This window comes from Marmota flaviventris, chromosome 2 (assembly GCF_047511675.1).
Source record: "Marmota flaviventris isolate mMarFla1 chromosome 2, mMarFla1.hap1, whole genome shotgun sequence".
NCBI classification, from domain to species: Eukaryota; Metazoa; Chordata; class Mammalia; order Rodentia; family Sciuridae; genus Marmota; species Marmota flaviventris.
This window is the reverse complement of record NC_092499.1, coordinates 49,683,579-49,708,976: the sequence shown is the minus strand read 5'-3', so window position 1 is coordinate 49,708,976 and position 25,398 is coordinate 49,683,579. Positions and strand designations below refer to the sequence as shown.

Sequence of the window (25,398 nt, the reverse complement as noted above, 5' to 3'; positions counted from 1 at the left end):
GTCTTTCAGACACAGTAGTGAAAATATTGACTCAAACAGCAATATTTAACAAAATTTTTGTTATTTTTCAAAACTTAAAATTTCACTTCATTTCATTTATTAACCCTACAGATTAAAGGAACTACATAAACACAAGTTTGGAGAAGGCTATTCACTGATAGCATTCCTCGTATTAGAAATTTTAAAAATCCCAAGTTCCTTTTTTCAGAGCTTTCACTCTAGTCTACAAAGGGTATACATATGGATTAATTTTTTTAAGATTCAAATTATACAGTTTTGGGTTGTTTTTTGGTGCTGGGGATTGAACACAGGGCCTATCACATGCTCACCATGTACTCTATAACTGAGTAATACCCCCAGCCCTTCATATTAAATTTTATATCCACAGAAAATTAATAATTATAATTCTGAAAGTCTCTAGAGAGTTGATAGTTTTGAAGAGACTGAAATTTCAAAGTTATATTATTTTATAGCACTATCAAGATATACACAGTTGCTTTCACTTTTCTTAGACACACCAGTACAAATTTTTAGTTATGAACAGGCAAAATGCTTTACTTGAAATCATGATTACATTCACCAAACTGTGAAGAAAGTTGTGGGGGAGAAGTCAAAATAGTTTCCAATGAGAAATTGAGGCTATAAGTAATCTTAATTATGTCTATATCTTGTCCTATCCTTTAGTGACATATCCTTCAAAAGCTAATGGGAGTGGTGGTGCTCGGGTTGTGGCTTAGTGGTAGAGCGCTCACATAGCATATGTGAGGCACTGGGTTTGATTCTCAGCATCACATAAAAAATAAATAAATTTAAAACAAAGTTATATATATATATATATATATATATATATATATATATACATATATATATATATATATATATATATATATATATATATAAGACTTTATTAAAAAAAGCTAATGGGGGCTATAATGAAAGAACATCTTTGCAGAGAAAATCACAAATCCTTTCAAAAACCTTTAACGTGTTGGTATTTGACTTTTTCATTTTACTTATCTCAATAAATTGGTAGTTATGTAGTTCAGCAAAAATAAAACTTAACTGTCTTGTATGATTCTGGAAAACGATTTAATTATACTGGAATAAAATTTTGGAAAAATGTTGAAATATCAAAAACTTCCAGTTGTGACAAATCCCTCATAATAAACTTGGCTTGATCTATAGAGTTACTATATTGACCAGCAGCAGAAAGTAGCATGTAAACAACTAAGCCCAATTAGAGGCTTAGAGAGACCAATAGTTATTAAAAACCATACTTAAAAATACTTATCAAGTTTTTTGTGACTCTTTTGTCACAAACAACTTTTGATATGCCCTTATCTCTCCTGCAACAAATAAACCATTATAAATACTTTCTATCTTTCCCCACTGATACTCTCTATTATTGAGGGATAGTCAATACAATATCAAAGAGGAACAGACCTGATTGAGACCCTTCATGGTAATTTCAGATTGGTATTATAGGCACAATATAAAATTTTCATTGAGTGTCTTTATTATTAATTTATCAGGTCCAACTATCTTTTTATGGACAAATATGCTATATTCATAATCCCTTAATGTATAGTTTCCACATTCAGAAAGCTCTGAAAAACCCAAAGCATATTTATAAGTTTGCTGCAAACTCATATAGCACCAAAATCTGACCTGATTTAGGGAGACAATTCATATATGTTACTGCATGTGTTTGATTATGGCATGTTTTTCTGGAACAAATGGAGGTACACAATAAAGAGAATATACACCATATTTCCTCTGTAAGATTTGGAAAATTCTGAAACACTGATAACCCCAAGGGATTCAAATGAAGAATATGGATCTGCTTAGGTTTTCTGAATAATTTATATATATATATATATATATATACACACACACACACACATATTCTATAGCAAAGTCAGTATTTTAAAATTATGTTTTTTTGGGGGGTGGAATCTTCAATTTTATATTCCTTCTTTTTAAAAAAAATTTATTTTTTTAGTTGCTGTTGGACACAATATCTTTATTTTATTTATTTTTATATAGCGCTGAGGATCAAACCCAGGGCCTTGCACGTGCTAGGCGAGTGCTCTACCACTGAGCCTCAATCCCAGCCCTTATATTCCTTTTCTATGCACACACTGATAGGTAATAAAAACCTATATTAACATAACTGGGATATTTAATGGAACAAATGTTTTCCACAACTAGAAAACCTTTCCTAACTCATCCAAGTCTGAGATAGGAGTCCTTCCTAAGTGTCTCCTCAGTACACACACTTCTGTGTGATTGCTCTATTTGTTGTTATCCCTTGTTAGACTCTAGGTGTTGCTGCCTTGAATTTTATTTACCTGTACTTCCTGGTATCTATCTCAGTGCTTGTTATATTATATAGTACCTACTTGATTAATAATCAAATTAGACAGTGAAAGAAATAAGCTTAAGGGAATTTTCTATTATTGGAAGTCCATTCCAATAATTCAATGTACATGAAAAGGGCAGGCATTATTCTTATTCAACTTCTATCCTTTTACTATTTGAAATTCTTCTTCCTTATTTCACCAAATATTTTAACAGCTGTCCATGCACTGACATTTCTATTGTGGCAATAACAATGCTCATCTTATTTCAAATTATTTTTTGGTAACCTTTCATGTTAATAATTATACTTTTGTTTTTTTTTAAAATAAGCTTCAGTGTTTAGATACTTGTATTTGATTACTCAAAAAAATTTTTAAATATTTTTTTTAGCTGTTGACGGACCTTTATTTTATTTATTTATATGTGGTGCTGAGAATCAAACCCAGGGCCTTATACATGCTAGGCTGAGCCATAACCTCAGTCCCTGTTTACTCAAATTTTTTATTGAGTTTCCATTTCTACTGACTTGCATTAATTATCAACAACAAACAGATCTCAAGTACCAATGAAATTGCCACACCTCAGCATGCATTCAAATAACAGACTAACTTTGTACATTCAACACTAATAAATGCCCCTTCTCTATTATTTAATTTTTCTAATTTTTACTAGAAAAGTTGGATTAATTTGGACTCAGATTCTTCTCTGTGTTAATGTTGATTTGAAAGGGATAAGAATTAATTCTTTCTGTATTGCTTTTTTTACACTACCTGTGGCACTTTTAATCTTAAAATTCAAATATATAAATAGGAAGCTGGCTAGACTGACAACACCACAGAGGTACTCTGATAATTGCCCTGTTCACAATCTATCAGTATCTGAATATGCATGATTCTTGGTACTTACTTTCTAGCTCAAGCTGTGTTTTTTTTAGAAGTTTTGACCCTGCCATGACCTTTGGTTTCTTTAGACAGGATCTTGTAGACTTTCAGAGGATTGGAATACTATCCCAAGGTCAGATTGTGGTTATGCATTTGCCCACAACTTTCACTGCTCATGAAACAATATGATTAATTGTTTGTCTTACAGAATACCAATTTTCAATAAAGGACCAAGGACCAATAAAAGTAACTAAACTTTTTATGAACTTCATAGGAGGCAGTTTCTGACATGGCACCCAATGACTGTTGCCTGGTAGTCATACCATTGTGTAACTCCCTTCCCTTTGGTGCAGACTGAACCTAGTGACTCTAGCTTCTAATGATCAAAATATGGTGAAACTGATGGGATGTCATGTCTGATTAGGTTACAAAAGACAGACAACATTCTACTTGCTTATTCTTTCTCTCTTACTCTCTTTCTAGTTCATTATGATGAAGCCAGCTGCCATGTTATAAGACCACACAGCAAATCATCAAAAGAGGCCTCGAGTGCATGAGGAACCAAAGCCTTAATCTAATAGTCTACAAAGAACAGAATACTGACAACAGTTTCGTAAGTTTTTTAGGAAATAGATCCTCCCCAGGCAGGTCTTTAGAATAGCTGTAACCTTGCAAAAGACTCAAGAGCCAGGGGGTCTAGCTAAGATACACTGAGATGCCTAACCCACAGAAACTGAAATAATTCATGTTGTTTTAAACCAATAAGTTTCACAATAATTTGCTACATAGCAATAGTTAAACCATTATTAACCTCCAAGCAAAATATTTTTAACGCCCTGATACAAAATATAACCTAGAATTATGATTTGAAATTATATACATGTCTGGTTAAAATCTATCCACTATATGTTTTATTACAAGTTCATGATCAGCAGGAAATACATATAGCAAAGAAGAGTTCTGGCATAAAACAAATGACATATAAATGTGAGTGACAATTTTAAAATCTAAAACAATTTCTGGCACAATGGTTCAATAAAATCTTTTGAATAAAAATAATCTATTAGAAGGAAAAATACATTAACTAATAGGTTCTGAGACCATGCCTGGTACTGTAGACATCAAATACACCACTGGATGTTATCTGACTTCCTAACATAACCTAATGATAAGGTTATCTCTCAGGCAAGAGAATTGCAGATTATCCTCTTTGCATTAGAAAACTTTATATAAATGTTCAGCAATATAAATCCAAATACTTTATTTTCTTTTTAAAAATATTTTTAATTGTAGATGGACACAATATCTTTATTCTATTCATTTATTTTTATGGGTGCTAAGGATTGAACCCAGTGCCTCAGATGTGCTAGGCAAGTGCTCCACCACTAAGCCAGAACCCCATCCTAAATCCAAATATTTTTCTTAATGGACTTATTAAGAATTAATTTTAAAAAGAATAATGAATAATTGCAGAATAAAGTAGACCAAACTGTACTATGTGCATGTATGAATATATCACAATGAATTCTACTTTTATGTATAAACTATAATGCAGCAAGTAAAAATAATAAAAAAGAAAGGATGTTGAATGATTAACTATTATAAATTTAAATCCTTAGTTTCATTGAGAAACTAAGAAATCAGAAAGGGTATAACCACTGGGATGTCTCACATACCACTCAAATTCAACCTGTTAAACACATTATCCCATTTCTACTGTTCTTTCTGTAGTCTTCCTCACCTCAGTAAATTGTATTTCTGTCTATCAGATTATGAAGACAGGTATCTGGGAGCTCTCCTTGACACCCCACATCCATCTAAGAAGTCTCAAATCTCACTACTTCTTTCCCTCTGCACTGACACCACAAATTTAAGTCATCGTGATTTCTCAACAGTGCTATTGCTTCCTAGAAAGTCTCTTTGCCTGTATACTTGTCCTATACTAATTATTTTCAACACAGTAAGAGTCAATCTTTTCAAAATGTAAATCAGTACATGTCTGTGATGAAAATCCATCAAAACTTCCACTTCTAGGAAGATAAAATTAAAAGTAGAAACTAACAGACATATCCACTTACATAATAAAGGGTTCTAAGAGATCTGCCAAGTTCTACATACTATACCATCCTTATTGTTCTGAGATGTCCTCACATAGTTGTAAAGATCTTTTAATTTCTCCAGTAAGCCAAGTTCTTTGCTTTGGCTTCCATTTGGAAGGCTGTTTTTGCTAGTTAAATTAATTCCTATTTATATTACTGGTCCCAGCAAAGGTAAAAACCTCTTCTCCTACCATAAATGTAAACTAGACCTCTCTGCTATTTTCTCTTATAAATTCTGGGTATTTTTCCTCATCACATTAAACATACTTATCCATAATATATGGATATCAATATAAGTATAAAGATACATATATTTATCCATATAGTCTTATATGGATTTTTAATACTTAATCTCTCCTGAAAGATTATTTTTTCATGAGGTCAAGGTGTAGTCTGAGTTTGTTCACCAGTGACTATCGTCATGCTTGACACAGTTGATGTTTAAAAAACATTTGCTGAGTAAAAACAAGAATAAAACTGATGAAAAGGCTACTATTATAATTATAATTAGGAAAATACTTAAATCATGGCCTTTGTTAAATGTGCAACAATCTTTCTTCATTCACCCACTAGGGATTTTCTTTCATCTTTTTTTTTTTTTTTTTTTTTTTTGCGGTATCCCAGAGGTGCTTAACCACTGAGCCACATCCCCAGCCCTTTTTTACATTTTATTTAGAGACAGGGTCTCACTGAGTTATTTAGGGCCTTGCTAAATTGCTGAGGCTAGCTTTGAACTCATGATCCTCTCCTTGGCCTCCCAAACCACTAGGATTACAGGCGTGTGATACTGTGCCTGGCTCTCTCTCTCTTTTATATTTAGAATAAAATACATTTGTTTTTTAGATTTGAAAAAATTTCCAATATTTATATTTGGTATAGTTATAATAACACACTTCTTTAAACAAGAAGTTTATTGCTTCCTAGAAGCAATAAATTTTTCTTTAGATTTTCACTTTGTAATAACTAATTAGAACACCTAGAGCAACAAATTATAATCACTTTGTAGTAGTAATCAAAGAGGGTATTTATGAAAATGATAAAATCTATCAGAAAAATGGTACCATTAAAGAACTGATCAGCCAGGCGTATTAGTTGTTTAACACTGGGCCAAATTTTAATGAATAAAAAAATTTTCATTAAGTACAAATTATTATTATTATTATTTTTAATATTTACTCTTCAGTTGTAGTTGGACACAATACCTTTATTTTATTTATTTATATGTGGTGGTGAGAATCGAACCAGGGCCTTGCATTGCTAGGCGAACACTCTGCCTCTGAACCACAACCCCAGCCCAAGTAGAAATTATTTTTAAAATGAGCAAATGACATTACTGCTAAAACAAATCCTTTGATGCATTCATCTTACTCCTTTCTAAACACATTTACTTAATCAGCAGAGTTGATTGTGTTTACATTTTTTACTTAATGATATTTAAAAGTTTTAAAGGTTATTTTTGCTCTCCTAATGATTTTGAAAATATCTGAAGCCAATTTCAAATCCAATTACTGAGAATAAAAATTTTATTAACAGGCCCCAGTTTCATTCCCAAATAAGAAATGTGATTCATATCTATTAATTTGCCACTAACATGTAGCTTTCCAGAATAACTACTTAAAATGCATTTGTAGAATATAAATATTTTTATTGTTTTCTATACACTGAATTCATCATTCCAAAAATTATGAGCAGCACTACAACCAAACTACACAATAATTGATATCCTCTATGAAAGTCAAATGTTTTCAGAGTCAATATAATCACAACATATACGTTTTTTGGACTCACGTGTTCGCTTACAATTTGCTTATAACAGGTTTACAGAAATGGAAGTTTGTACATTACAATAAGGTTTTATTGATTTATCAGTCACAGAATATACTAAGCATATTCAGTAAACTAGAAGAGCTAGCTTTGCAGCTAGTATCGTATAACAGCAAATGGTAGAATACTTCAGAGCCAAATCAGAAAGCTGGCAAAAGACAAATGGTGTAAATTGGACTAGGATAGACTAATATTTAGTAAGTCCAGGAAATCAAATTCTAGGTTCTAGAGTTGTATGCTTTTTCCATGATGATAAAAATATTTACTCCATATTTTAGGCATATAGTCAATTATTCTATAACAATGTATTAAATTTTTTGAAAAATGTTTTCTTATTTGGAGATGTGTAAAGAAATCTTTAACATTTATTTAGTAAGATATAGCAATACTTTTCCCAGCAAACCATTTCTTTTATTAACAAATCTTAATAAATTCAGATAATTTATTTGACTTTCATATGCATTTATGGGCTTTTTTGTTAATAATGAATAAAAATATTTCAAAATATATTTTTAGGTGTTTTAAAATGATATTTTCAAGCAATTTTTGTTGTTATTGTTGTTGTTACGAGGGATTTCGCACATGCTAGGCAAGTGCTCTACTACTGAGCTGCATCCACAGCCCTCAATCAATGTGTTTTAAAAATATGTTAAAATCGACAAAAAACATGAAAACATTGTGCAAAACTAAATTATGCTTCTCTAAAGCAAAATTTTAAATGTATGTAATTTAAAAATTCATAGGAGATCAAATAGTCAAAGGTGATAATGCTGTTTGTTCAGAATTCTATTTTTAAAGTGAAAGAATACAATTATCATTAAATCTATTTTTTCCTTTGAAAATGGAATGGTTTTGAGAACTTCTGAGTGCACACTCAGAAGTGGAACCTAAGCAAAAGTCAGAGCATTCATGAATCTTATCTCTCAACTGGTTTCTCTACTACTCAGCAAAACAGAGGTGGCCAACATGTTATTTTTTAAGCCTAATTTTTCTTTATCAATTGTAAATTGCTTAATTTCCATTCCTAATGGACCACTGAACACTCAGAAGAAGCAGAAAGTACACTCATGTTGAATACAAATTAATAAGGGGCATAAAAATAAATCAGTAAATTCATCCAAAGATTCTCTTCACCAGATCTATAAATTGTATCCATTAGATCAAACTACTCACATTGCCTATCAAATAGCTGTTATTTAAAATACAAGGTTAAAGAGAGAAAATAATGGAATAATAATATTTAATTTAGTTTTTCATATATTGGAGTAAAGACCAAAATGCCCACAATGTGCTGTTTGAAGAAATATTCTAGCAAATGGAGGCTAAAAAACTTCTATTATTACATTTTAAAAGTAAAATGTTAAGAATTCCAAATATCATCTCATAAGGAGTTATTTAATGCCATAACCTGTTACTAAATTTTAATCTACTTCCTTATTTATATTCAGTCCCTAAATCAAACTTAATATACCATTATAAAATTTAACAAATTATGCTTTTTCTTCCATAGCTGAAGACAAACACCATGTGATATTACACATTATGAATATTAAAGACTGTGTTTAAATAAAGTTTATAAGGCAAAATCGATGTAAATTAACTTCTTTTCTTTTACTAATGCCAAAAGAATGTTTAAAACACTACCTAGAGAATATATATTGCTATTAGAGAGATTCAAGAGTTGATAGGCTGAGAAGTGTTGCTATGACATTGCTAAGGTTTTAGATCATTTTAAACCCTGAAAAGTTTCAATTACTGATGGAGAAAGTGAATCACTGATTTTATACTGCCAAGTGAAATGCAGCAAGCTAGAATAACTGGTTAGTTTTATTAAGGTATCTTATTAAGATGGCTTATTAAGCTACTCACTATTGTTTTCATAGGGTTTTAGGCTGATACTAAACTTTAAAATGTAGGATTCTTTCCTTCCTAACTTTCATAAAAGTCATATATAATTAGCACTGAATGAAATTTTCTAAAGTCAACATTTCAAATTTTGATTAACAGGGAATACAAATCAACCTTATTCAAGTTTAATTCAAAAGACTGGCAACATCCTTTGGGAGACTAGTAGAGATAATATATCAATGCAACTTCAAATTTCAGACTAAGCCATGGGCCTACAAAATAAAAGTAATATTCAACTTATTAAGCTGGCATGGTGATAGTCATTTTCTTTATGTGACTTAACTCTGATTCATAAAAACCATATATTATCAAATTAAAATCAACATTTAGGGTCTAGAAAGCAATTAGGACCCTTCTGTTGATATATATGATGCTTGATCTAGACAGAAAATGAATTATAATAACAACAAAGAAATAGCTGCCAAAAGTTCACTGTACTGAACATAAAGTATTAGAGAAATTTAGGTAGTAGTAGATTTTTGGATGGCATAAAATTAAAAACCTGGCCAAATTTCATAGACTACAAAGAACCATAATTTTTAAGATTCACACCATATTCCTGAACATAAAATATCATTCATTAGAAATCATATGAGTTAGGATAACTTAGCAAGTTATCATTAATTATTATTTTCAATAAAGATAAATTAGGAATGTCTTTTTTTCTTCCTAGCAATGTCCTTTTCATCTTTTATAGAGTATTTAGGGTTAGAACTAGCGTGAGATGAATGAAGCACTCATCTCAAGTTAAAAGCACTTATTTCAGGGCTGTAAAAAACCCCTCAGAGATCAAGATAATATTCTAATGAAATATTTTTTAAAATAAAAATTAACTGTCTGGATACAGTAGTGCATGCCTGTAATCCCAGTGACTCAGGAAGCTGAGGCAAGAGGATCATAAGTTCCAGGCCAACCTCAGCAACTGAATGAGGCCCTAAGTAACTTGGGAGACCCTGCCTCAAAAGAAAAAATGGAATGGTCTGGTGATGTAGCTTAGTGGTAAAGCACACCTGGTCAATCCCAAGTAGCCCCCACAAAAATCAAAATTCATTGAAAACTGCATGATAAACAATATAAAAATTTTAAAGTTTCTAAGGCAAAAAGTTTGCTTAAAAATAAATTTTAAGAACATTTAAAAAAAATATATTTTAATACCTTTATTTCACTTATTTATTTTTATGTGGTGTTGAGGATCGAACCCAGGGTCTCGCACATGCGAGGCGAGTGCTCTACCACTGAGCCCCAGCCCCAGCCCATAAAAATAAATTTTGACAAGAGGTTTGTATCTCTACATCATTTACATAAGCACAGAATACTTGAGTCAGAGAATTTTCCAAAGTAAATTTTAGTAATAAATCCCTAAATATTGTTCAAAGGTACTTGACATCCTATGTTTAGGCCCCTAATTTTTAAGCTCTAAACTCCTTAGCATATGTGAAGTAAGTTTTCCCACATTACTTAGACTAACTTATTCTAGTGCCAAAATAGTGTCTTTTAACTAATTATAAGGTTGATTGCTGGTATTCCTTTGAATTAATTATACTTGGAGTTACAAGGTGGTAAATTTCTAACTCTATCATTCTATCTACATTTAATACTAAAATTCTTCTGTACAAAAAGTTCCACCCCTCATCCTCCATCACTGTCATTTTTTAAAAACATATATACTTTACTTTGTTTATTTAGTTTTTTTAATTTTTTAATGTGGTGCTGGGGATTGAACCCAGTGCCTCATGCATGCTAGGCAAGAGCTCTATCACTGAGCCACAACCCCAGCCCTCCATCTCTGTCTTTTTAAAAGTATCTTTGTTTCAAAACATCTTTCTACAAAGATGTAAGAGTTCAATAGTCTATAATCAAAAAGAGTTCTTTTGTTGATACACAAATTGTCCCAAATTTGGTCAGTAGTCATGACCTCTTCAGCCTGGTTCCTTTGTCTTTTTCAAATTTCAGAACAAATACTTTGAGCACTTTCTTGCTTTTTAACACAAAAGGATACCAGAGATTCACTTTATACTTTCCCTGACCCAGATCAAGGAGCTTTGGATTCTTTCAATGGGGCATGTATGAACAAATCTGGGTGCTGTGTGTATCCACTGCTGTAGGCCTTTTCAATGGATAGAGCTAAGAACAGTTTCAGAAGTTCATATTGATATTTTCAGCCCAAATTTAATATTGAAGTTTCTTTTTCCTAATGCTATTCATTTAATAGTGAACACCTAGTTTCCTAATAATATTTATTTATTTATTCAATCCAATGATATACATAAACATGTTTCAAAATGCTGATACCAGGCCTGGAGATGTGGCTTAGGAGTAGAGTGCTTGCTGCCTGGTACACGTGAGGCCCTGGGTTTGATTCCTAGCACCTCAAAAGAGCCAAAAAGCGCTGATACCAATAGTACTATGAACTATGAACAATACTGCAAAACAAGATTTCTAGGCATTTCTTTTATCCTTAGAATAATCTGCCACAAGGTATGACAATCAGAAGATACTTTGGTTATTTTCTTTTTACTAATCTCTTATCAATTTGATACACAGATATATTTATTTCTACTTGTATTCAAATACTTTTAGGTCTTTTATTTTTAAATTTGATTTAATTTTGGAATATTGGAAACATTTACATGGTTCAAAAATTAAAACTTTACAAAATGGCATAATTAGAAAAGTTGCTTTTCCATCCTTTCCTTTTTACCTCCAGAGGTAATACTTTTCATTAGTTTTTGGTTTATCTTTTCTGTTCCTTTTGTTCTTACTTTTCACATTAAAAAGTAGTATAAATACTTTTTTTTTCAGTTAACAATGTACATGGGAACCACTCAAATCGTTTTACACATATATTCCTTATTATATTTTTTATAGTTGCACTGTATTCCCCTATATGGATGCACCACAGTTTATTTAGCTACCCTACTATTTGGGTGGTTTTTATTTGCAGTTAAAAATAATGTTTTAATTCTTATGTTATTTCATATTTGCAGGGGTATATATTCAGGATGGATTCATAGAGGTTTATCCTCAAAGAGTAAATGCCTGTTATTTTGTTAGATACAGTAAAATTCTTTGGGGTTTTATCATTTTGCCTTCCCACCAGTAATGCATAAGAATGCATTGAACCCATTTACTTCCAGGTTCTAAGACCTATGGCCAAAAAAACACTTTTTCAGAAGTCAGATAGTACTTATGTTGTCTCTGAAGCTAAAATATTTTTCCCTTTACTATTTATGGTTCCAAGGAGATAGTAATAATTCCAAAATCTAAAATGTATATAATGAAATGACTATATATCACATCTATATAGTACCTTATATCTTTCAAAGCACTTTTATGCGCAAGCATTTAATTTGATTTTTATAGCTATATTTTGAAGTAAGAGAGCAAGTATATAAGCTGTATCTTCCAGACCAGCATATTGAGAGGAAACAGAATTTAATTATTTAAATAAAGAATTTAATTATTTGTACATAACTAGCTACAATTATTATTTGTACATAACTAGCTAGTTCACTGATATTTCTACTAGACACTAAGTTTCCTCCCCTTTAAAACATACAATTTTAGTGTTTCAATTTTTATGTTAGTGTAACTTGCTAGATAAAAGCTTTAGGAATACAAAATTAGTCATCATATTTACTTCACAAATAGTGAATAAAGAAAGGTATTCTTAAGTTTATATTTTAAGGTTTTTCTTGAATAAAGCTTCATTTGTTTGGATTTAGCTTAAGAATTTTATAAACTATCTAACCAAGTCTAATAATAAAGAATATTTTGAAAAAAACATGCCATAATCTAACTTAAATTAAGATGGTGATATAAATATAAGTAACAAGTTGAATATAGTGAATTGTCCTTTAAAGTAATTGTCATGATTTTCTAACTCTTAGCAATATATAGTTATCATATTAAGTGAGCTTCAAGAAAACATTAAAGAATGACATTAACCATCATTATATATTGACAGTCTTCACACAGAAGCAATGAAATCAATGAATGAGCACATAAAGCCCAATTTTGGTCTCTTATTCATAATGTAAACTGTTCACCATAAAGCACAATCTGTATATTAAAGATGTCATTTATTTTTAAAGTTGAAAAATAACAAAAAGACTTAAGACCCACATATAAGAGGTACTCTTTTTATCCTTTTCTGAGACACTGACCTGTATACTCATTTAAAAATGAACACCACATCTTTACATTATTAAATCTTTGTTTTGATCTATTAGTATTCACCAAAGTGCCATTTTATAAAACCCCACACTGAATAGACAAGGCTGGAGGTGACCATCTGCAGCTTTAGAGTCTGCGTTTGAATTGATGAAAAGAGCTTTGTGTTTTCATTGCCAAGTTTGATTCTTCCAGTCATTAGGCATTCCCCTCAGATCGCATCAATGAAGCCGGTACTCTCTTACACCCATGTGTTAAATTCTCTTCTCCTCATGGTTTCCTTTGCCAGCTCTACTCAAGAATGACTATTGGGTCTTAGTCACATTCTTCTCACAGCTGTGTTAAAAAAGAGCATCAGAAAGTCTTCCTAAAACCCATATGTGTATCTGGTCAGTTCTCTGTCTTAGGGTCACCTCACATTGTGGTGTGATTATACAGAAATTCATTCTTGTTCTTGAACTGTGCTACTCCCATCATTCTGGGAAAGATTAGGCCCTCTGAGAGTCAGTTGTGGGGAACTTGGAAGACTGATGTGAAGTACACATAACTCAGCCCAGGAGGCAGATTAGTTTAAGGAAAATATTTCAAGATAGAATTATGTTTTTGTTATTTTTATCGTTATGTAGCTTGTTCTATGGCAAATGGTATAATAAAGAAAAAGAACATAAGCATATACATTTTTTTATGATACTGCTGTATGTGGCAAAGAGAAAAGTAAATTAATGATGTTCTAATAGTTTGCATGGTATAAATGCCAAAGCAACTAGGATGTTAAAATTAGTGAGTTCTCAATGGTATTTACTATTAACAATGTAATTTGGGGAGCCTTTTTTTTTTTTTTTTTTTTTACTTCTAGTTAGTCTTTCTAAACACCTGACAAAGTTATACAATAGTATAACATTTTTTTCATTATATTGTACTTAAGTTAAAAACTGATGAGAAAAACTGCCTCTGTTGAGTTAGTTGTTCAAGAATACATAATAATGTAAGAATTAAAGGATATACTTTAGCTACTACTATATACAATATTGTTATAGAGTTTTTTCCAGAATCAAGTTTACATATGGGCAGTATTTATGATTTTACCATCAGGCTAAATTACATTGAAACAAGAAAATGATTTTTTTTATTTTATAAATTTGTCAGGGACCAAATATACATGATGGCAAATCCCTGACCTAATAGGAAGAAATAATTAATCATAGAATCTTAGAATCCAAATAAAATTTGCACTTCTATTTAATCTTGGGTTCATTTGAGTTTTTTTCCAATTATATTTTGAGAATATGATCTATACTTTATAAGAAAGTTTAAAATTACCATTTAAATTGTGCAACTTTGTGCATAGATTTTAGATGATTATATTGTAAATTTTCTAAATTGACAAGTAGATATATTATATCCAATCTATATATTTAAAAATAGAGAAAGTGAATGGGGAAATTCTAAGTTGAATTTTATGGAGTACAAAGTGTATGATACATTATAACAAGCATATTATATCAAATATAATGAGGTTGAACAATATCCAAGAGGGATGATAAAAATCTAAAATTCTAATTTTTACAGTAGCTTCCTTTTCCTTTACTCCTATAAAACATTTTAAAGTATACTAGCAAGAGATTCACCAAGAAACCTCCTTATAGGGAGTTTAAATCATTTTATACATCTTATTTTTACCAAATTTTTAACTACTTCTCAAATAAGATGAATGAATTCTAACTTTATATAAGTATACAGGAGCTATATAGCCTGTTAAAAGTTAAGTAATAACAAGGATTTTGACTGCAGCTTAGAATCAAGGAAAAATGTGCTTGTTAGATCATACATGAATTTTATCTTCACAGATAAATAAGATGTGAAAATCACATCTGAATTTCTCTGAGGTATAAGAACTCCTTTGGTACTGGGTTTTTAGCCTATCACATACCTGTAAATTGTAAGTGTATTCTACACTTTCTCTAAAATGACAGGAACTCCATCTCTGACTTCTAATCACTGTAGAAGAGGGATTGATGAAAAACAACAAAAAAACTCCTTTATTTTATTTAGTCCTGAAGGGAAAAAGTCTGTATCTCTCATAGTCTTTTGTTCATTTTCTTTCATTACTCTGTTTGCTTATATGAAACCTGTTTATCTATCTTAGTATGTAAAAATGTACTGTAGCCCACTCTAGTTCATTTATTTGAAGAGAGAGTATGAAATGCAGAAGTAGATCAAATGCAAGAAGTATTATTACAATTTAACTTTTTAGTTCTTACATTTATTCAAATTTTTATTCTTTCCATGTAGTTTACTGTAAAAGAGATCTAGTTTATCATAGAAAGTGTAGAACCTTAGGTTTAGAGAGCTCCTTTTCTTCTTTAGCACAAAGCCTTCACTTTCTACTCCTTTGGGAATCTCTCAAATTCTGGGTTAGGCTCCAATCCTAGTAATCCTACATTAATCCTTCCCTGGTATAAAGGAATAAACCAGACAATTGAAACTGTTTCTTAATGTCAAAGTGAGACATTTCCTAAATGTTAAGATATAATCCTGAATTCCTTAGTTTTTATAAATAAATGAATACATTATATATCTGTCAAACATGGTATGTATCTCTGGGTATAATAAAAGTAGTTCTAAAGAAATCTACTTGAGGTATTAGATGAATGAAAAAGGCAATCCACTATGTATATAAATATATAATATAATCAATAATTTTAATAAACTACACACTTGTTTTTGACAGAATATAAGATTTATATTTCATAAATTAAGTACATAATCATGTAATTTAAAAACAGGTCTGTGATTCACAAATCTGGAATACTAAATTCTTTAAAAGCCTATAAAAAAAGAAAAGCCTATCACATGTCCAGGAGTAGAAATGAAGCATGTTTAAATGCTGTACATCTTACAGTGATTGCTCAGGAGTTATATGAGTACATCTTCCACATGTAAATCACAATAAAACTATTATCTAATTTTCTAGATTTAGAAGATATCTTCAAAAGCTGATTAGGGAAGGCATTTGTAGATAAACTATCACAAATAAATTAGCTATTTGACCTATTATTTGCTGAGGTAAGTGTCACGTTTCACAGACATTTTAAATCTCAAACACACACAAAAAAACATTTTAAAGAGCAATTTCCAGAGAAATTTTAAGTCTTCCCATTTATTAACAGTACTAATGAATCAAAGTCCACTTTAAACATTACATTAAAAATTGATTTATATCTCGTGCTCAGTTGAGAATTTCTGAAGTGTATTCTTCAATTTACTCCATAAGTATTTACAGTATTCACATATGTGCAATGCTGCCCTAGAACTAACTTATAGCCCACACAAGATTTTATAGGAGAAGCATCACAGGTAAAATTGACAAGAAGCAGAATAATTTTATTGAAAAGACCATGCAATTCTAGGAAGAAAGTTACAGAGGCTTTTCATATTAGCTACTTGGGAATATTTTAGTATAATTATTTTTCCTTATGGTTAAAATTGGATTCTAAAGCTAGTGACAAAACTGAAAATTCTATTTAAGTCTTTTGATGAAAATAGTAGGCGTTTTTATTTTTTATTTTTTTAACCAAGGACTTTGGAAATGCTCTGTTCTCCTTCCCAGCACCCAGAGTCATCTATCCTGTTTTATAATTCAACCTGCAAACAGATTAAGCAGTGGAGTTTGTGGGAAGTATGTTTGCTCTACGCTAAGAACCCTTGTGTGACACTATGGTGACTCCCCTGAACTTCCAAGGGAACTACAGTTAGTTCTTACTCATCATCCAGGAAACCAGGCCGAGAATTCATGATTTCTTTGTAAGATCAACTTTTTCATAGAAATCAACATTTGGCTGAAGGGCAGGAAAGACTATTATCGTTCTGTGTTGTTTTTTCTTATCCATATTGCTCAAAAGATGCAGGGTGCTCTATGTTTCAAAAGGCAATTTTGTAAAAATCTATCTGTAAAAATCTATCAATTAAACTGTTTCATCCTGACCGTTGATATTTTAATTATCTTACAAAAAATTTAAATGACAAGAATTCATGTAACATTTAAACATCTGACTCTATTTTTCTTATAGAAAAGTATGTGGATAGAAAGTTACTTCTGAAAGTTGACAAATCTTTTCTTGAAAATATGTTTAAAGTTAAATTTTTCTACATCTGTTTGTTTGGTTTATTAACTATATAGCTATAGTTTAGGAGAGCATTTGAATTTTATCACTGTAAGTTGGGCCCACAGTACAGATAATATGTGACAAAAACTATTTCAATGTAAATATCCAAATCTTTGAGAGATCTTCAAAAATTATAAACATGGTTGTAATTACTTTTATTTTAAGCAATTATGTGCAGTTTAGGCATGCTAAATATTGCAACATGTATTCTTAAAATTCTTTGGAAGTTTTGTTTCAGGACACAGTAAGCATACCTATAGGTGGAAAATAAACTACAGCATGAAGTATCAAGTTTTAAATTTCATAATCATAAAAACATTCATCAGATGGATTGGTATGTCAGTTTTTGCTTGAATAAATGGAGAATGGAAATGGTCCTTGGTGAAACTATTGAGAGAAGTTTGTCCTATAAATAATAGAAGTACATAGTGCTCAACCCAAAGCGATGAATCTTCATCAGTGAAATTTTAGGTTTTATGACAGCTGGGCCAAAAACTATTTTTGGGCAATGAGATTCTTGTATTCATTGATTTTTATCCTGTACATATTTGTAGGCCAGCTTATGAATGATAATTCTTATGGCTAGAATGATAGAACATGAATTTAAAATTCTACAATTAGCAATAGTATACATTCTCTTTCTACCATCACTAAAGATTTCCAGTCTTAATTGTAATTAAACTTGAGGGAAGTGAGTTTTTAGAGCAAAGGTTAGAGTTTGGTCATGAGATTCCAGGAGAGGAGAAGGCGGTGCCAGTGAGAGGAGGTGGGCAGGATCCATCATGAGGGCCATCATTTTCTATGAAACTGGTTAGATTTGGCACTGGATTAGGAGAAACGCTTTTTATCTAGGGTTTAAAGTAGATCAGAGTATATCTGAATTTTTCCTGTACATTCCTGACCTGACCAGACCAGCTTTTACTTTATTCCTATTATTTTATCAATCTATTAAATTGCTTCAGCTCATTTTCCCTAAGTATTTATGGAGAACTTTATAGCAGACATCTGTGTGAGTTTGTGGAAGAGATGAGGATATGAAGATGAACAAGACACTATCCATATCTTAGGAAATTTGGGAGAGAGGGCAGAGAGGAGGTAGAAAATAAATTTATTAAACAATTATAACACCTAGATGATTAAGAACTCTAACAAAGGTATGGATTAAGTACTATGAAAACCAAATAGAAGGAGAAAATAAAGAAACAATGGAAGAAAGAAGCCAGTTCGAGCTTTATAATGGGGGTAATGTTTAGGCTGGACTTCAGGAATTAACAAAAGTTTGGCAGTGCACTAAAAGGCAGGAACATGTTCAAAGAAGAAGGACTGTGTGAGGAAATGACACTAGAACAGTGGGACAGGGCCAGGGATAGGCCTCATATGAGAGATTTTATATGAGGAAGTAATATTTATGTTTCATGTTTGATTTGTTTTAGGTCTGATGGCAGTTAGGAAAGACAAACTCAGGAGAAATAAAGGCAGATAGAATAGTGTTATAATTATTGAGATAGTCCAGATGAGGCATGATGAGGACTTGGTGTAATAGAGCTAACTAGAAAGTATGGGACGAATGGAATCAAGACATTTAGGCAGTAGACACAGCAGAAATTGGTGCCAAAGTAAATATGAAAGGTAAAAAAGAGTGTGTTGAAGTTCATTAACTGAGACAGAAAATACTGGAGAAATTTATTTTCAGGGGAGGGCAAAGTAAAGAGTTTTGGGAACATGAGACTAGATCTTAGCAGAGAGGTGAGTACTATAAGAAGAAGATTTGGAAGTTATTTGGCTAATAGGTAGTGGGTTAAGCTTATGGAAATGGATAACATTTCCTAAGAATTATGTAGCAATAATCTTTAGAGAAATCGTGTAGGGCCAGGCACAGTGGCAGATGTCCGCAATACCCATGACTGCAGGATAAGGCAAGGAGATCACAAATTCAAGGCCAGCCTGGGCAACTTGGTGGAATCCTGTCTCAAAATAAAATAGAAAGGGCTGGGCATGTGCCTCAGTGGTAGATTACTCTGGGTGCAATCCCCAGGTTCATTAAAAAAAAAAAAAAGAATCATTACTTTGGGATAGCTGGCAGATATATTCCTTAAAAGAAATGGAGTAGAAATGGACAGAAAAGTAGTAAAATAAAAGTCTTAAAATAATATTCTGTGATCATATCACATGGTCTTAACATGTCTTAACATTGATGTAATCCCTAGACTTTAGAACATAAGCTTTCTGTCTCTCTTCTTGTTTTCCAAACAATATTCATAAAGCATTCATCATGTAAAATTTTAGGATGTTTCCTACTCTCAAGGTATGCACAATCTAGTAGGAAGACATATAAACGTATAAATAATAAAGTACAGTAACTATCTTTGGGCATGGCAACAGGTTATAAGGTCCAACTAAATGAGTGTACTGTTGACTGGAATGGCTTCTAATAATACACTAATGCCCCCTGCTCCAATACTATGACAAACATGGAAGGGAGTGAATTTACTTTCTAGGAAGTTGGAAAAGACTTAGCAGAAAAGATGTAATTGAACTGGTTTTGCTTTTTTGATGAATATCACAATACAAATAATGTCATTTATAGATTGCTTTTAATAAATACTGGCACTGCACTAGGCATTGCATATGATATTCAATTTCTTCCTCATGAGAACCCTTCCTGTGAAGGCAGAATTACTGAGTTTATCTGAGGAACTTTTACTTAAGTAAAAATTTCACATGTAATAAGTAGGAAAGTAGAGATTCAAAGCCAGGACTTTCAGACTTGACAACAAAGCCTGTTTTCTGTCCTCTATGGTGAACTGACTTTCACAAAATGAATAAGGTTCTCATTGGGGAGAAAGTAAAAGACTCTGAGCAAAGGGATCAACACATGCAAAGACATTTAATCTTGAAAAATGTACATCCCCTCTGAGCAATGAGTGTAGCACGGAGGGAGATGACCAGAGAAGGAGGAGATATGCAAAAGAAGGAGGGGATATATAACACACATTGTTCTACAAGTGCTGCTTATATTATTTCAGCTAATGCTTACAGTAATGTTATGTGACAGTTGTGTAACTATCCAAATTAACACAGCATTTAAAAATAAAATACCCAAGTTCAAATATACACATTTGTAATCCAAGGCAGGAGTTAATACTGCTGAAGATATAAGAACTTCATTTATTTTTACCATAATCATGTATTAGTTGTATGATAAAAATGTGGTTTAAAATGGGTCCTTGATTTAGGAGTTAGGAAACTATTTGTGATATTGAAAGAACAATTTTAGCATAAAAGTTAGCCAGAGTAATGAAAAGAAGAGGAATAAATGGGAATTAAAAAAATTAGAGATAGATTAGGTATTCAAAAAATTTGGTTGCAAAGGGAAAAGAGGAAATATGGACCTCTTTAGTTTAAATTTGAAATTTCCTGGAATATTACATATTTTCAAGGGAATGTCCAAAAAATGTATGCTAACAGTAGTAATTTTTGATTGTATGGAGAATACTTTCTTACAAAGTCAGTGACTGTCTCTCTCTCTCTCTCTCTCTCTCTCTCAGTGCGGGGGGATCAAGCCCAAGGCCTCACATGTGCTAGGCAAGCATTATAACACTGAGCTCACATCCCCAGCCCCCAAAATCTTATTATAGTTTCTTTTTAGAGGATAACTTCCTTTTTAAACAATAAAGGACTGATGGCCACATTAACTGGGATGAAGATATACTTTGTTTAATTGATGCAAACTAAAATGAAGTACAATGAATTGAATATAAAAAGAAAAGTGTGATAATATTTCTCCTATGTCTTGTTGGAAATCAGAATAAAAGATTTAACATTTAACACTTGTGAATGACATGGCTGTTGTACTTAGACTTTGATCCATGGACAAAAAAAAGTTTTTCTTTCTGTGATTAAGTATGCAAAATAGGATGATATAATGAGTCCATTCAACAGTTATATTTATTACAATTCAAGTCTTATCTAAAATAATGTTCTACTTCTTGGTGTGCAAAAAGTTAATGATAATGATAGTTGATAGGTTCTAAAAAATAAAAAGTTAGCAAGATTTCCAAAGTTTTTTTGAAAACTGAATTGGTTTCTGGGACCTATTTCAAGGAATTTTAGTCATGGATAGATATTAAAAGATTATATGTAAAGAAAACTTTGAAATTTGTATTATTTATAGACTTTTAGCTAACAGAACTAAATCAGATCCTGATAGTCCAGTTACTAATTGCAATATATGATGAAGTGAGATCCATCTACACATCAGTGTTCTTAGACTGTTAGTGCACATTGTAAAAAACTAGATAGTTTCTGATCGAATATAAACCTAATCTTTAAACTTACAAAATATAATACTTATATAAATCAAAAGCTACAAGGTACATAGGTAGTAAATATTAATATGCATAATCCCTAAACTGTTTGAAAAATGGTCTTGACTACAGATTCACCTGACTTTGGGCTCTTTAATTGAAATATAACTTCAGAGATGTTAAGGAAGTAGTTGAAATGACTAATTTTCAAATAAGAAGTCACAGAAAGTAAGAAACCTTAAAGCAAGTAAGTATTACTTCATAGTATAAAACTGAAAAAAAGATTAAGGAAAAGGTATGTGTTAGAAATTGAAGGTGATTAGGTAAGTGAATGATGTTATGTTGTTAACAACACACAAAGAAGGTTAAAATGACAAGTTTTATTACATTAAAGCTTCCTCAGAAAATTCTGCTACAACATTCAAGCCCCATAAATTAACAAGTGACTTCTTTGCTTGGTAAGTTGTTAACATTCTGCTAGCTGTCATAAAGACTGACTGATTATGCAGCTTTATTTAAATTTTAATAAAAAATGGAAAGATCATTCAAAATAAACAAATGTAATTATGCGCTGTGAATAGTAGCATTGAATACTTCAGAAGAACAACACAAGAAAATTAATTTCACTGTACTGGATTCACTGCATCTAGAGGTCTCAAATTGCAAGGTCACAGATGATCTCAACTCCAGCAGGATTATTGTGAAGCTAAATGAGTGCAGGTAGTAACTTGACTGCCTCTTCCTCTTACAAATAACTTTGCCTATCAACTTGGGAGGATGGAATGATTTCAATAATGTGGCCTCCACAAACTAATGTAGATCAGTTATCAAAAATAAATGTTTTGTCCTAAATAGTAACAACTATTGCCAAGCAAGTGACTTTTTGACCCTAAATATGTTTATGATACACAATGTGAAATAGTTCATTTGGTTCTACTTTTGACTTGAACTACAAATGGCATGAACAATAATTATATATTGCTTATTTTCAGAAGAAAGTGTTTTTATGTTTATAAAATATGAAAGAACATTTTACTTACTTCTGAACCTTTTCACTGGCCACTTGGGAGTCCTCTACGGCACGCTGAAGCTGTAATTCCATGTTTGCTCGCTCTGTCAGAGCTTGCTGCAGTTGGGTAGCAAGTTCCTCATTCTGTTGTTGAGTGATGGAAACAATGTTCTCTCTGTTTTTTAAAGCTTCTTCATAAGTACTAAGTGTATGGTTAAATTGATCCTTCAGGTTTTCTTCTTGAGATAAAGATTTGTGTAAACTGAGAAAATACAAAAATAATTTAAATATAAGTAACATAGGCTAACTGATCAATGATCCATTTCCTTAACTCCACTTAGAATCTTTACTTCTCAAAATCAATACAGAAAAACATGCACAAATGAAAATAACTTTTATATCACTATATTATTGTGATATAAAATAATTAATAATTATTCTATAACTCTGCTTCTACGCTGAAAGCTACCCAGTAAATGATTATCTATGCTAGCAAAGCACACAGAAAGATGCTGGAAGATGTTAATTTAATTATATCAGTGTAAATATTACATTCAATTTTCTTTAAAAGGAATAGCAGAGAATTGGAAAATAAAGTATCTCTAGGTAAATAAAGGAATATAATAAGCTGACTGCAAAGAAGTGAGAAGTAGGAGAATGGGCATCAGTTTAGGGGATCAGGGTCTATTCTGCTAAGCACTTAATGAGAATGAATGAGGTTTGTGCAAATACTGATCAACCTTATACACAGAATTTTCTACTTGTCACAGTTGAGATATAAATGAAGGCACAGAAATAATATGTATTCAGATATATATTTTTATGATTAATGAATCTTGGGCCAAATACATTCACTCATTAAATCATCCAGAGGAATAGCATATAAATCAAGACTAAATGAATGCAGAAGAAAATGCAGATAAATAGAATCCTAAAATGCTAAAGGTCAAATCTTTGATATGTCATTACACCTACCACCTGAGGTTATTTGGAAATGGCACCAAGCACCTCACTCAATTAAATAAAGACATTTTGAAAATATAAATATTTAATAAGGGAAATTTAAAATCCACACAGGAGATGTTCTTTTTTTATTAAATAAAATCATTTCAGTATATGCATACAAAGGAACTGTCAATTGGAGACTTGAACTACAACAACCTAACTATATAATACAGGTTGATAATGTGAAAGAAAGCAATATAATTCTTAAATCTGCAAAAAGCTAGTCAGTGAACTTTAGCACTGGCTTAATATACATTCTGATATTTAAAACTCTTCAAACTAAAGTGATTATAAATTTCTTCTTTTAAGTTACCCACGAGCCTTTATAGTGGTCTCAGTTTGGAGTAGGTGTCACACAGAAATAAAATGGACATGAAACCAGGACAGTTAGCATATCAAAAGAAATCATTTCAAGATTCAAATTAGTCCCGAAGAAGAGAGACTGTTGCTAAACTCTGGTCACTTGGCTAGTACATATAAAACTAGAATGATTTGCAGATGGACATGTGATTAGATCCTTTACTCTCAAGCTGTTAAAAAAAAAAAAGCTACTCATCATTCACAATGCCTTGGGAACCTTTAAATTTTCACCAAAACTTTCTTAGACAGAAGCAATAGTTGGAATGATTTTTTTTTTCAAAAAGATAACTTAAAATTCTGCAATAGCATCTCATTGCACTCAGAAAAAAATTCTAAAAATAATAAATTACATATTTTTAACTCACTAAACCTGATAACACCTGTGTGAAGAGTCTCAATAATATTTCTAATTTCTTGATGAAAAAACTGAAACAAAGAAAGGCAAGCAATTGAATCAGCCCTAACCCTTCTAGCAAAGAAGAAAATGCAAAATAGGACAAACTCCTATTCATCTATTAAATTGCAGCATAAACACCACTTCCTCAGAAGCCACTGTGATTCTTCAAATCTAAATTTTGATATTTCCTCTTTGTTAGTTTCTCTTGGATCATACTCTTTTCCTCCTCAGAATTTGTAATAATTGTCAACTTTTTTTTCAATTTCTTGTTGTGATATACTTCCCATTGCTAACATATTAATATTCCATTTATATAGGCTAAATTTATTTTATAGGAAGAATGCATTTCTTAAGAACTATAATAAATTAGGATGTTTATAATTCTAAGGACATTTCCCTATAGAAATAAAGGTAAAGTAGAAAGAATATGTTTCCAGTATATATAAATCTATAACAATTGAAGCACATTTTTGCTTTAGTGCTATTTTTCCCTCAGAGAGCTTTTCTTAAACTGACATTAGGGACCCACTGGTTAGCCTTATTCAGGAAGTCCTATAACATTTTCTTATAACATTTAATCTCTTTCCAAAGTTACTTATTTTCAGATGCATTTTTAAAAAATATTTATTTTTTTGGTGTAGATGGATACAACCCAATGCCTTTATTTTTATGTGGTGCTGAGGATCGAACTGCCCATGCTAGGAGAGCACTCTAATGCTAAGTCACAATCCCAACCAACCCCCATGCATTTTTTATCACAGCAATAGCATTCCAACTTACCAGCACTTAAATCATGTTGGAATATATTTTAAGTTATAGTAAGAAAATGATAAAACAGCAGAAAAATCATTTAATTACTCTCAGAAGTTCAAAGCATGTCTAATAATTGGCTTATACAATATTCACAA

The 25,398-nt window shown here is 31.4% G+C and overlaps 1 protein-coding gene across 6 annotated transcripts in view; it reads right to left on the bottom strand.

The window, feature by feature from the left end:
- The window catches only part of Mipol1 (mirror-image polydactyly 1), a 318,255-nt gene that overhangs the window by 28,751 nt on the left and 264,106 nt on the right, over positions 1–25,398 (bottom strand). For 5 of the 6 annotated variants that reach the window (XM_071607845.1, XM_071607843.1, XM_071607847.1 and 2 more), the window contains one exon: positions 22,760–22,990. In XM_071607845.1, coding sequence (XP_071463946.1) covers positions 22,760–22,990 — 231 coding nt within the window. Of the gene's footprint in view, positions 1–22,755; positions 22,991–25,398 lie in introns of those variants that run through there. The other variant, XM_071607848.1, reaches the window with a different exon arrangement.